A 13899-nucleotide genomic window follows, 5' to 3' on the forward strand; every position below is an offset into this window, starting at 1 on the left:
ACCCTACCGTCACCGGATTCTCAAATCAACCCTATGCATAATGTATTCTTTTGAGTAGAAACACACTCTCTATCCCGCGTGTCCGCGTGCTCGAATCGAAGGCTCGAAGTGCGATTCTCAGATCCATGGTTGCCAAAATCCGCCGTGATCTTGCATGGTCGAGAATCAAGGGTAAAAACAAACGGTCCGCTTTTTCGTGGCGCTGTAAATGCTAAACAGGTGGCTTTGCTCTCGCCGGGGTATCAATGCACATCTTTCTTCTATCCATCCCCACAAGCGGCCGTCAGTCAGATATTAGTGTAATCGAATCGTATTATGTTGTACACATTTTGTGATCGGGACTAAGTGGCTTTCACTCGGCGCTTTTGTCCGGTGACCTCGATCGTTCTCGTTCGATGCTTGGCTGCGACTTTTGCACGGGGGGTGATGCGGGATTAGATGGTGGCGATCCAGGTCCGTCATTCTCGAGAGCGGCAAGAGCACTGAGGAGCTGTTAGCTTTTTGGGCGCTCCTACTCGGGGTGTCACGGGCTTACCTGAAAGCATTTGTGCTAGACTCATCCTTCTTCTCCTTGTCTTTCTGAGCCGGAGGTGTTCCTGTTCGGCTGCTTGTAGCACTGTCATCTCCTCGCCCCAAAAGACCACCCGGTCCGAGCCCACGACGCCCACTGTTGGTACGCCCGCCCATCAGGCTGGGTGGTCCCAATGGACCGGGACCAGACGTATGGCTGGGGTGGCGAGCGTTACGGTTACCAAGTTTTCGAAGGTCATCGGAACCCACTCGGTTTGACGTGTCAGGAGGCGGAACTTGTCCTCCGAAGCCGCTGAAACTTCGTGCATCGCCACGTCCCATTGGCATCCGACCTCCGCCTCCACGACCACCGGACTGGGTCGCAAGTCTCCGGAGCTCGTCCTCACGCGCCTGGCGTTCTGCCTCTTCACGAATCTCGGTGATGGTCTTAGGGCCTTTATTGTCTTCCTTGGACGCCCATCCCTTGGCCCGTAGATCAACGACATCCATAAGCATAAATCTGAGACGGCTGGGAAGATCCGGGATGTCTATCATGGACTTGATGCGCTCGAAATAAAGGTCCATTCGTCCTTGTGCCTTGCTCTCGGGGTTATCAAGCTGTTTGCCAACTGTCCGCAGCAAGCTGGTCAAGCTTTCAATTTCGGCTTCATCCGGGGTGCCTTCGTAATCCACGAGCTTCTTGACACACTCGTGCATGATTCGTTCGGTCAACATGGACAACTTGAACAATTCACCGATGAATTTGACCAGACCGAGACCGCGGCGCTTGGCAGCTGCTGCAATATAATACTCGTCCGATAGCATGACGGCCTCTTCGGATTCTCCCTCCGGTCGGGGAGGCAGATTGACCTTCCAGCCGCGTTCAAACTCTTCTTGACAACGGTTGAGGAGGTATTTCCGGAACAGATTACCACCTGTCACGACATTGCCGTTCTTGTCCTTGATCCCTTCGTCTCTGATGTCCGGACTCATGCTCTCCAGCATGCGTCGGCAGAACGAGGCGTACATGCCTGCCCAGTGAGCTTCATCAGTGGCCTTTTCAAAAGTGAGCTGGATAACTTGACGTAGTGTTCGACCGTCCTTTTCGTGTTTAGATTGAGCCGCGATCTCCAAGATCTGATCCGAGATTCTGTCGAATTTCTCGGGCGTCATCTTGTTCAACAGCGCCTTGGTCTTGCGTTGCACAGTCTCGGGGTCCATTAAGCCTTCACCACCGGGAGCAGGCCCGGAAACGATGGTCTGCACGAGGCTCCTTGGTTTCCATCCAGTCGCTGAGGTCTCGAGAGCTGTGATAGACATGCCAGCAGTAAGAGGCATGGATTTGTTTTCTTCTTGATGTTGCTTAGCATTCTGCTTTGCGCGCTTGCTCTCAGCACGCGAGCCCCCACGACTTGCACCACCAACGCGAGGAGAGCCAGGGATAGGTCCCAGAGGGTTGTTAGAGGGCGTTCGGCCACCCATGGAAGGCGGCATCTGACCTCCAGGCCGTCCGAATTGAGCAAAGGGATTCGTCGCCATGGCTCCACTCCTCATGGCGGCGTTCGATGCAGCGAAGCGTTGCTCTGAAGTCGTACCTGGTGGGAGGGTTGATCTATTAACTCCGCCACCAAACGTGCCCATGGGCCCAAAATTGCTCATAGGAGGAGGTCCGCGGGCTGAAGCACTGCGGTTACCCATGCCCGAAGGAGTCCTGGCCGATGCACTCGGTCTCGCCGAAGCGTCTCCATCGCCCAACGCATCCCGAATGCGAGCATCCCAGTCAAGAGTCGGCTTCTCTTTGAATACACTCTGAAACTGGAGTAGGAACTCTTTATTGTACTTGAAACCGCGATCGGCCGGGGCGTTTGCGTTCAGTGCAGGGTTGGGCGATGCGATATCTGACGGATAAACAACCTTGGAGATATCACCAAGCTTCTTGGCAGACTGCAGGGCTTTCAGCGTTGCACTTGGCTCGGGTGGCTCCACAGGCTTCTTGGTATCGAGAGTGAGCTCGGCAGCCTTGGTGCGACGACCAGGAGCCTTTGCAGGAGGAGGCATTGACACGTCCGAGACTGGCGTAGCTGTTCCGCTTTCGGCGGGCGTTGTCGGACCAGCGGGGCTGTCAACAGAAGCAGGCGTACCGAATGGATTGGGCTTGAGCTCAGCGAAGAGTTTCTTGCTGGATTCATCTCCTGATGCACCTTCAGCCTTTTCCTTTTCACGGGCTAGTTCTTCCTCTTCGGCCTTGCGCTCCAACTCCTTCATGTTGGCCTCGTAAGCCGCGGCCTCTTCTTCCTCCTTCTTTCGCTGGGCCTCGAGTCGAGCAGCTTTATTCTTTTTGTATTCTTCTTCACGCCTCAGTTCTTCTGCTTCCCTGGCAGCCTCCTCGGCCTCCATTTCAGCAGCAAGGGCATCCAAGTCGAGCTCGTCCTGCTGCGGATTGGTGGCCGCTACTGGAGCCTCTTCCGGCTTTGTCTCTTCAGCCTGCTTAGCAGCCTCAGCTTTCTCCGCAGCCTCTTTGGCCTCTTTGGCCTCTTTCTCCATCGCCTCCGCCTTGGCCTGAGCCTCGGCAGCCTCCCGCTCGGCCAGCGCTGCAGCTTCTTTCTCCATCTCTGCCTTTTCGGCCTTCTCCTTCTCCAGTTTCAACCTGGCCTCGTCTTCTGCGATCTTCTTGGCCACAGCTTCTTGCATTTGCTTCTTCACCTCTTCTGCAGACTTTGTGCTGACGCTTTCTGTCCGGCCGTGAGCATTGTCGGCGGCGCTGGCAGTCCGACTGGGAGGCGTGGACACAGGCTGTGGGGGAACTGTAGCCGAGACCGGAGTCGCGTTCGCAGGCGACGCAGGCGACTTGTTAAAAGAGACAACCTCGCCTGCAGTGTTCTTGATTGTGATGGCTGCACTCTTCTTTGGGGGAATTGTGTAGTTTGACTTCTGCGAAGACACACTCGGGGCTCGATTGGCTGGATGCGGGGGCCCGGTAGGGCCTGGAGTCGGCGGCTGTTGGCCAATGCTGGAACCAGGTCGGTCAGGAGCAGATATTTGGGATGACTGCCTCGACATCGAAGGCGGCGGTCCGCCCTGGTTGCTGTATGAAGGCTGCATGCTGGGTGCATACATGCCCTGGTTGAAGTGCGGGCGAGGGGATTGGGGCTGCATGCCGTATTGAGCATTGTATTGAGGCTGCATGCCGCCTGGGGCATACATTTGCTGCAGATACATTTGCTGAATACTAGGATCAGCCTGCGTCATGGGGAAGGCCTGTGCTCTCGCAGTCAGAAAGTGTTCTGAATAACGCTCAAAATTGCCAGACTCAGGGGATAGGTCAGGGTAGGGAAGTACACTGGGATTATTTGTGACAACTTGAATGGGGGTTTGCACAAGTTCGGGGACAACTTGAACAGATTGATGCGCGAGATCGGGGCGGTAGTAGTCCGAGGCTGGATCTTTGCTGTAAAAAGTTGATCCCTCCTCGTGTCCACCTCTACCAGGGCCTTTACCGCGACCAGCTCCACGACCGCCACGGTTCCGGCCTCTCGTAGGTTTGCCCCTCTCTCTCATGGGTTCTCTTGCGGGATCACGGGAAGAAGAAAACTGCGGGTGGTTCTTTACATGTTGGGGTCCCATATAATATCCATTGGGTTGAGGTTGCATCCCGGGCTGTACCATATGTATTTGACCTCCCATATTCGGCGTTCCTGGTTGGGCGTTGACAAGAGCAGGGCTACGGGTGCCCATGGCGGGAGATCCTTGGTAAGGGAGTGGCTGACCTCGACCTTGATATCCGGTTTGGAATGAGCGTCCGTTCGAGGTAGGTCGGAATTGTTGTTGGGGAGAGAAATGCATGGGCTGTTGCTGATATGGAGGATTGAAGCCTCTCCCGCGACCTGGACCACCTGGAAAGCCGCCACGGGTCGGGCCCGCTGGGATACCTGGGCCACCGACATCGCTGTGGATCGACTGCGAAGAGCCTCGTCTCATATGCTCTTGTTGAGGTCCAAATTGTAGTTGAGACATCGGCCTGGTCATGCCCTGCGGAAAATGGTTAGAACACGGTCTCAAATAGCATCATTTGGTCTTACACTTGGGTCATTTTGATCGCCTGAGAGCTGTCCGAATGTATATCCATTTTGTGGACCCTGAAAACCAGTAGGAGGGCGACCGCCACTGACGGAAGCAGGTTGAGGAATCGGTGAGGGAGAATTTGAAGGAGATGTTGCGCGAGGATTCAGTTGGCTCACACTGAGATTTGCCGAGTTTTGGTGCGCCAACGAAGGGGGTGTGCCCATCGCAGGGGAACCAGCAGGGTTTGCCACTCCCAACGAACCGAACTGAATATTTCCCGGCTTGTTTTGAGGACCTCCAGGAGCACCGCCGTTTGCCGCAAAGCCAGTGGTGCCAGCTGGTGTAACTGTCATTGACGGTTTGCGCGTATGATCAGGTAGTGAAACGCTCCCGTTGACAGAGGGGATGGCAGGGATGGTGGGATTTCTTCCGTTTACAGAATCGTTATGCCCATGGGCGGGAGGAGCGCCTCCAACTGCTGCAGACATGTTGGTGGGCTCCGATGCATTTGGTGTAGAGGAAGGAGGTTTGGAGGCGGAGGGAAACGAGGTTCGGCCTTGGTTAGCCAAATTCGATCCAGTCGCAAAATGGGAGGCTGTGGATTGTTGTGCGCCTACAGCAGCGGCGAAGGAAGGTTTTGGTCGGGTAGAAGAGGACTGCCGGGAATTCGATGTCATCAGAGGTGATGAAAAGACTTCAGGCAGCGATTCGGATATGCGAGGTTGACTGAAAGGCTGAAACCCAACGGATGACAAACGGAGCTCTGAGTGAAAGTTGGAAAAAAAAAGTTCCCGAGCCCGCAGGTGATTGTAGGGTAGCGAAGAAAGAATCGAGGGTGAATGGACCACTTTGCGGCGACTGTCTCGAGTGAACGGAAGCCGCTCTTGTGCTTGTGTGGAGGATGGCGAAGAAGGAGGAGTGTTTGTGACTCTTTTATTTCTTCAGAGAGGAGATTCACCACGCAGGCAGATTTCCTGGCCTGTTCAGGACAAGAAACTGCGGCGATGGATGGCAAAAGCGTACCCTGCTCAAGAGGGGCAGAAAGACACGACAAAGGATGTCGTTGACGATACCAGAGAAGCCTCACGCAGGGGTGAGGCGCAACTGGAATTTGTTGAAGGGGGGTGGTATGAAGTTTGAGCAAGTGAAAACCGCAGTTGGGAAAGAGGCGGTTCAAGGCGCTCTCTCCTTTCTACGAAATTTTTTGGTCAGTCCGCGGCTTGGCAACGACCTGTCACCCACTCCAGGCTGGGAGGACCGCGACCGGCCCAGCAAGCCGTCCAAACCGCTGTTTTTGCTGGCTGCTTGACGCCTCGTAGGCGCAACCCGCCCGCAATCTCACCTTCGGGCTGCCTATTACTTGCTATTTAAGCACCGACTCACCCAGTAGTGCCGGGGTGCCAGGTGTGCCCGGGGCTTGGGGCTTTGGGCTTCACCACAAGCAGGCTTCCTGGATTTGTTTGTATGATATCCCTGATCGTCACTCAGTTCTCTCCAATCACTTCACACCATGTTGCTTCCTTTTCCTACGTTGCCCCTTTTAATTCGGAGTACTCGTCCTCATCGTATCTTGCGATGTCCTCGTACGGAGTATTATCCACGCTGAACTCTCGACTGTCAGATGATGGGTCGGCCCTTGGTACATGGGCGCTGCATGGGCGTTCCACAAGCGAGTCCGACTACTCGGTCTATTGGCGACTTAATGACGATATTTGAGCCAGGGCTTCATCCGGCCCATTTGCTGGTGCTCCCTCACTCAACGCTTATCACGGGTTTTCCACCCATGGTTCCATCTATCCTCCCCGAAAAGTCTCAGAAAACTCCGCGAAGCCGAACACGCCTCATCCCTCACTTTCTCCTCATCTCTCCGACACGGCATCTGCGTCTCGCGTTACCTACGTGGAGTTGTTGGAGATAGTAATCCAGCAAAACGATTCGTGTCCAGGTCCCGCTATCTCCATTCGAATAGGTCGCTTCTTTCGGCGACAAGGCACTCTTCACACCCTTTATGTCCGGCCGGCTTCTTGGTGTCTTCGTAGGTTCTTCTAGTGGCTTTACTCAATTCTGCCACATGCCGACTGACCAGGACTCCCCCGGTTCGGCCATTGGGCGTTGGCATAGCCGGGAAAAACGACGCTCAAAATAATCCATTTGGATATTACTTGCATGGATGATGCGCACATGTTGATGCACCTGGTCAGCAATCAAGTACCGAGTACTACTCGCTCTTTTACGATGGACAATCCCCTGCCCTAACATGCCAGAAACGATCGCAATCGAGCAAGTGTTTACTTCCAGCAACGCGCTGGATTTGTTTCCCGGTTTAATGTGTATGCAGTAGAAGCGCCATTGACGAGCAAGGATGGCCAGAGTTGACCGCGATACCCAGAGTCGGGTCAAGTTCATCGTGCGATATTACTGCTGTAGATTCAGGCACAACCCGAGCGTCAGCAAAGACAGCTATTTTATTTTCCAAGAATTCCAGGGACACTTTTCCAAGATTTCTGCGCCCTACAAAATGAAAAAGCGCTGTCGTTCAGTCCGTGGCTTCGTGAGCAAAAGCAAGCAAGAGTTCCTCCCTGACCATACCAGCGCTATGCTCAAGAACCCGCCTCGCCCAAAAGCAATTGAGGCGCCCTGCCGAAACAGAAATGAGCAGAGCACGTCAAGCTTTGACGCCTTTCTTCCCTTTCTTTGCATTTTTCTGAAACAACTCCTCTGGCGGTTCATCCACGGCCTTGCGCTTGCCCTTCTTCGCGCCACCTCCGTACTTTGCCTCCAGATCGTCGAAGAAATTCTGAGCCCTGTTTTGCTGACGCTGTTGAATCAAAGCCTGAAGCGCATCATTGTCGTCCCCTCCCTTTTTGGACTTCTTTTTGCCAGAGTCTTTCTTGCCGAAGAGTTTTTCTGCGACTCCCAGCTCCTCGGCTAGTTGTCTCGCCTCCGCTTCTTCTTTCTTCGCGTTTGCCCTCCTCCTTTCCCGGCTTTTCTTGTTTTCCTTGGTGTAACGACTGTATGCCTCCACCTCACCTTGGGCGATAGCCTCATCAATGATCTTTCTGAACCGATCCTCGTCTGCCACAACTTCACTGCACATGACGCTCTCAAAGACTGCATCCATGTCGCCCTCGCCCTGTTCGTATGCAGCCAACACATCATCTTTCTCCTCTTCGCTACCCTGATATTCATTTTTTACTTGTTCGATCATATCAGCTCTCACCACGTTCTCGGTCTGTTCCCGAAAGAAATCTACCCAGTTGAAGTCATCGTCGTCAATGTTTGCGCTCTCAGCTGTGTTGCCCGTAGCATCGTAGCGTTTGCGTCGGCGTTCGTCGCTGAGGATGGCATAAGCAAATGCGATTTGCTGAAAGGCCTTATGTGCGGATTCGCGGTCTTCAGGCAGAGCTTTGTCTGGGTGGTGTTTGAGAGCGAGTTTGCGGTAAGCAGATTTGATTTCGTCAGCAGTAGCATTCTCGGAGAGGTGCAGAACGGCGTAGGGATCGATGTGGGGTGGGTCGCCGAGAGCAAGATCTTCTCCTCCCTCTGAATGATTTTCAGTGCCATCAGGCACAGAGTCCTGAACGGGTTGAGGCTTAGACTTGGCTTTCCGAGGCATGATGGGGAGAGGCGTGTCGGAGCGATGGGTACGTGAGGGTTTCAGAAGGTGAAAGATGACTCGAAGGACAGAGCAGAGAATATGAGGCAAGACGTGCGGTGTGAGAGAATATCTGCAAGAGAGGAAAAGGTCTAATGCTCCAGTGCAGCGAAGTCGAACTGAAGTTCGAGTGAGGCCATGGAAAGGTCACGCACCGATAAAGGTAAAGGGTCAATTCGCAGGACGCGCCGCGAAGACGGGAGCGCGTTTTTTCCGATTTCCGACAACCAACGTCATCGCCATTACCAACTGCACTGGAAGGCTAATTAGGCGCTAATAGATCCCTCGATCCCTAACAGGTGCGCTGTACGAGGTACTAATAGGCTCTATTAATTAATGCTAGCTAGGAAATCAGTAGGATTTCCCTCTACGGAATTTGCAATACTCCTCAATCGAGTACTGGTAGCTTGACAAATTGGTCAAAACTGTTCATCCCTGTTCCCCTTCTCTTGCTGTCTTCTTCTGCCTTTGCTGGATTGCCATGGCCCTAGAGAAAGACCAAGGGGAAAAGATCCCAGCAAGAGTGCCTCATTGCGCCCAAAACATGCACGTCTGCAACCCAACGCCTTCCTCAAGAGCGCACCATTCGTCCTTGCCTTCTCCCAGCTCAAACACATCTCCGCCGTCTTGGAGCATGGCCCAGGGGCGGACTACTTCCAATCGAGGATTTATAACCTGGAACTCGTATTCAATCAAGCTTGTGTGATCTTGGCCGCATTCCCTGAATGCTTTGGCCACGACAACTGTCCGCTGATCAGTCACTTTGAGACGCTTGCAGGCGCTGCGCTTCTTGGCCTCAAGCCGCTGACAAAAGTATGACCATTCTACGACTGGGCGCGGAACAGGCTCTCCATCGATGTGTGGCCCGATGGTGAGAGGATGGATTTGGTGAAACCCCTACTCTGATGCATCCGTTGCTTGGGCCAACAAATGATCTTCGACGGCTTGCGTTTACAAGGTGAAGTGTTTTCCGTATAAAAGATGTCCTACAGCTAAAGTTTTCTTCCCATCCACATGCTGCTGATCCTTTCAAGCCATACAGACCTGCTTCAGTATTACTAGCATCAGTGTCAGCACTTCCCACTGAGAAAGAGATCGGGTTGTGAGACACATTGAACTTTGCACAGAATGATTCAGTCAACTCCTGGGCCTTCAGCGTCCGAACAGCACCATGTACGACATCACAGCAACGTAACGTCGTTCAGACAGGCGAGGCTTTCTAAGACTCCGCAATCTGGAAAAGCCCAGCGCAAAGAGCATTACGGGAATCCGGGAGAGAGCAAAATGCCAAAGGAGCCAGCTCCCGACTTCATGTTCATCCCCATGTCGGCTGAGCCTGGGGCAAGAGCCAGAATTCAGCCTGAGTTTCGAGCTCCTGCCAAAGCACATGTGATGTATGACTACCAGCGAAAGACGGCCGAACACAGAAGCGCAAAGTGGAAAATGTCGACACCTACCACGTACGCCATCGCCCCTAAAGTGCCATTGCCAGGACTCCTGGTGCCGGAACAATCTGTGCAGCCTTCCTTGGTGTTGCGCGAGCGAAGAACGACGCGGAAGAAAGATAGGCGGCGGCCAAAGAGGAAAGCGCGAACTTCAATGACCGAACTACCATCTTCCGATGACTCTGGTCAATCCCCCCTGGGAGCGCTTTCTTTTACGCTGTTAGACGGCGCGGTCCATTCTCGTTTCATCCATTACGGTCCGCGGCCCGCAATTCCTAGACAACCAGGTGGAAGCAACCTCATGGACGTCTTCTCCGCTCTACCAATTCAAGTCAAACCCTGGGACGAAACGTTGATCACACGATGGCTCAATTACGACCGCATCCCCTGGTGTCCGGTCAACGGGCAGTCTCAATGGGTGCCCTTCGTCACGAATTCGCCGATGCTCCTGCACACAAACTTGTACTCATGGGGGATGCATTGGCACGGCAAATTGACCGGCACCGACCAAGAAGTCTTTCTATACCAGAATCCTCGGATCCTAGAACACAAGATTGCCGCTATCCAATTGATTAATGCGCACCTGGTATCGTCGACTGCTGTCACAGACGAGGCCCTCGCTGCAGTGTCTATGTTCATAAATGTGTCGCTGCAATTCCTGAATCGAGATGAAGCCGCAAGACATATGGCTGGCCTCGAGGCCTTGGTGAAGCTCCGAGGAGGCCTCGAGACGCTCTCCAGGATGGGAACGGTAGGCGTCCTTTTACAACGCATGATAAGCTGGAACGATCTCTTCTTTGTCGAACTCTTTGGTGGGAATCTACGCTTCTCCCTCCTACCGCGTTGGGAGGAGGCATGGAAATCGGTCTATGCCCCCATTGTGGACGATCCCGTCACACACCTCGAACCGCTACAGGCACGCTTTTCAGGTGATCTCGCGCTGGAGATGACCACGCTTCTGCGCGAGATCCAGATCGTGTGCGACGATGTTCAAGCGCGACCTCTAGCGACGCTGACGACGGCAGAAAAGACACTACGGCACGACAATCTGTTCCGCTTTGAACGTCGACTGTGTCTTGCAACACGGATCACGACGGTTCAGGAACATGTCTACATGAATCTACAGAGTGGTGGCAGTGGCAACGACGACCCGATGTGGCGGACGGTCGCTTACGCCGCATTGATGTATGTCCATCACCACATGCGCGGACACGCCTTGCACTGGTCACAGTTTCCCGCGCTGGTCGTGCAACTTCGCAACGAGTTGTCGTTTGTCCAAGCTGCCAGTTGGGAGGCGGTGCCGGCGCTGCAGTTGTGGGTCCTTGCGGTGGGTAGTTGGGTGAGTCAGTGCGAGCAATGGGTTGTGGCCTCGCTCGCCGACGCCTGCCGGGCGCAAGGCTATGCGAGCTGGGACGAATTCGACGGGATCCTGAAGCAGTGTGTGCACCTTGGGACAGAGGACGAGCGGAAGTTCAGAATCGTTTGGGAGCAGGTGAGCAGATTGCTTTGATTGGGGACGGGGAGTTAAGAGCTGCAGCACGACCGTATAGCACATGTAATAGGGGCACCAGGTTTGTTTTCAATGGTAGGCTCTTGAATAATTGTAAGCACATGTCTAGAACATCTGCATTCAACCTTGTCTTTTCATTTACATCAGCATGTCTCCGAAATCTGCACCAATTATCCGGGGCTGTAACGTGGCCATTCCCCGTCGTGGAAAGGACGGCTGGTCATTCCATTGTTGTCCTCTGGAGTCATGTGCCTTCTGTGGGGAAGGGGGCTGCCTCAATGATATCTGATCCCTTTCCGCCTCGATGTGTAGAGCAGATTCCAGGAAATCTCTCTGAAAGCATTATTGTTGTTCAGGTCCCGTCCTGCACACGCCCAAACAAGTCGGAAAATCAGCCCGCACGAGAGGAGATGTTTGTCTCTTCTCCTAGTGCAATCTCTTTTGCCATTCACACCATATATATGTATCTGATGTAACTGCGGTCCTGCTGGGTTGCTCTTGCAAAGACATCTGGACGTAGCCGTTCGTGACTCCAGGCTCTTTCGTGTCCACCCAGCCATGCGAAACCTCAATGTTAAGGCTTGTGTTCAGAGGATTCCCCCTGGACGATGACCTTGGGGGGTACCCATACCTCAGTGGTTCGTTGAGGATTCGGCTGGGTTCGCTGGTCCCCTGCCTCCATGCTGTGCATTGTGGACAGGGATACCAGCAGAGCTACTCCTGTTGGGAGCCGGGACGCTGGGTTCCACGGGGACGTCCGAGGCGATTCCCAATCGACAGGAACGCTGCTCCGTAGAGCGCCTTTGCGACAATGCCACGTCCTCCAGGGCGCCCCCTGGAATGGCCTTATGACTGGAGTTTCACATCCAGCAGTGGCATTGTCGAAACCAGATTTGGCCAACTGAATGTGGGCGAGAGCAGTGGATCGGAGGAAACTTGTCTCGAAGCCACTGCTAGCCAATAGTAGATTGTTTGAACTAGTTATGCACCGTTTCTCATCCGAGCAAGTTGCCCACGAGCGCAAACAAAGTAGCCACGAAGTGCAGGAACATCGAGGTAGGGCTCATCCTCGCAGCATCATTGGAACCAACCAAGACTCCAGACACGGTGGAAAATGCGCTGGCAGCACCAGAAGTAACCGTAGAGAATGCTCCGCCAATCACTGAAGTCACGGTCGAGTAGACGCCAACCACTCCAGAGGTCACAGTCGAGCATACACCACCGCCACAAGGGCTGCTATAGATGGTGGTTATGGTGCTGACGCTGTTCGGGTGGGTAGTAATGGTGACAGTAGAACCGATGTTGGGAACAGAAGTCACGGTAACAGTAGAACCGCCGTTGGGACTAGCAGTGATTATGATGACCCCTCCGCCCGTAACAACAGTGGTCGGTGGCGGAGGGGCAGGAGTCGGCGTTACCGTAATGGTAGATGGATGGATTGTAGTTGTTTGCAGGGTGGGCGTTGGCTGGAGGGTTGAGGTGTAATAAGGCGAGGAGCCATCACAGACTTGACCAGCTGGGCAGCAACCTGGATCACCATTACGGTTTTGCCAGTAACAAACGTCGGGATAAGGACAGCATAACTGTTCAAATGTGCTGTCGCCCGCGCAGTATGGATTTTGATCCGTACCACAGGAATTCTGAGCGACCGCGAAGGGCAGCTCCAACACAGAGATGAGTATCACAATGACCGCGAACACGTTGGATCGGGCCATCCTGGCGCTGTGGGAGATCTGGGGAGGGGAATGTCAGCCATGATCGGAAAATGGGAAGGCTGGGAATAATATATGTAGCATTTCTCGGAGACGCATGGAAGCTGAGAGCTGGTATGAAATCGGAGCTAGAACAGCAGGTCAGCAGCTGTCTCACGAGGACGGCACCTGAGACAGGGTTTGAGCTTCCTCAGGCTCCGGAAATATATTCAAGGCGCTTGTCGACATCTGCCTCGACGCCTTGGAGGAGCTTGATGCTTGTCCTCCGTTCCTAGGCGAAGTTGGCATCGAGGACGAAGAGGGGCCAATGATGGCGCTGAAGAGGGTTGCTGTGTGCAAGCTAAGGAGCTGGAGGTGCATGAAGACACAAGATTATGACGGAAGACTCGCCAAAGGAGGATTGGCACCTTGGACACAGGCTGCCTCGGTTGGTGGCATGCATGACATACGGAGTACTAAGGTACTGAAGGGACAGTTCGAGCACCTAGAGGATAGGGCAGCTTGGACTCACTAAGGCTGCCCAGCTCGCCAGTCACCAGCCACTGAAGCTTAGGCGACTCGGCGACTCTTATCGATAACCCAAGGCCCAGTAAGCCCCCAGCTGCATGTTGGTCCCTCCTAGCACAAGCCCCCAAGCCTGGCCGAGCCCCCACCAACTGCGTCCCTTCCCGTCGGACATGTACCCTTTCAACTCTTTACTGCCGCCGTCGTCGTCGTCGTGGTCAACGATGACTTTCTGACAAGATTTCAGATGTGCTCGGCCCATGCCTTGTATGGGGACGCGCCCATTCGCATACCAACTGGGACAACACCATCTCCCTGCTGATGCCCCATCTGCCTCGAACCTGCTCAATTTGACTCCTGGGCAGAGGCTGTGCCTCCTTGATCATTGGTCACCAGCCATTTGTCCCGCCTGCGGCCAAGAGTGTCAATCCCACTGGCAAGCGTGGATCGATTTGGTCGGCCGCAGAAACCACGAACCATCTTGCTGTCCATTGCTCCTAG

The 13899-nt window shown here is 54.0% G+C and overlaps 4 protein-coding genes across 4 annotated transcripts; 1 reads left to right on the top strand and 3 right to left on the bottom strand.

Moving 5' to 3' along the window:
• Positions 1-352: 352 nt before the first annotated feature.
• On the bottom strand, positions 353-5060 carry Z520_02092 (uncharacterized protein; the record flags this gene model as incomplete). The annotated part of the gene is made up of 3 exons (XM_016772606.1): positions 353-482; positions 536-4539; positions 4590-5060. The coding sequence occupies 3 exons, from the start codon at positions 5058-5060 to the stop codon at positions 353-355; spliced, it is 4605 nt and encodes a 1534-aa protein (XP_016636076.1).
• A 2177-nt stretch (positions 5061-7237) lies between these two features.
• On the bottom strand, positions 7238-8188 carry Z520_02093 (uncharacterized protein; the record flags this gene model as incomplete). The annotated part of the gene is made up of 1 exon (XM_016772607.1): positions 7238-8188. The coding sequence occupies one exon, from the start codon at positions 8186-8188 to the stop codon at positions 7238-7240; it is 951 nt and encodes a 316-aa protein (XP_016636077.1).
• A 1167-nt stretch (positions 8189-9355) lies between these two features.
• Z520_02094 (uncharacterized protein) lies at positions 9356-11182 on the top strand (the record flags this gene model as incomplete). The annotated part of the gene is made up of 1 exon (XM_016772608.1): positions 9356-11182. The coding sequence occupies one exon, from the start codon at positions 9356-9358 to the stop codon at positions 11180-11182; it is 1827 nt and encodes a 608-aa protein (XP_016636078.1).
• A 995-nt stretch (positions 11183-12177) lies between these two features.
• Z520_02095 (uncharacterized protein) lies at positions 12178-12897 on the bottom strand (the record flags this gene model as incomplete). Its single annotated transcript, XM_016772609.1, has 1 exon — positions 12178-12897. The coding sequence occupies one exon, from the start codon at positions 12895-12897 to the stop codon at positions 12178-12180; it is 720 nt and encodes a 239-aa protein (XP_016636079.1).
• Between the last annotated feature and the right edge of the window lie 1002 nt (positions 12898-13899).

The sequence above is a fragment of the Fonsecaea multimorphosa genome (genome assembly GCF_000836435.1).
Source record: "Fonsecaea multimorphosa CBS 102226 unplaced genomic scaffold supercont1.3, whole genome shotgun sequence".
NCBI lineage: Eukaryota > Fungi > Ascomycota > Eurotiomycetes > Chaetothyriales > Herpotrichiellaceae > Fonsecaea > Fonsecaea multimorphosa.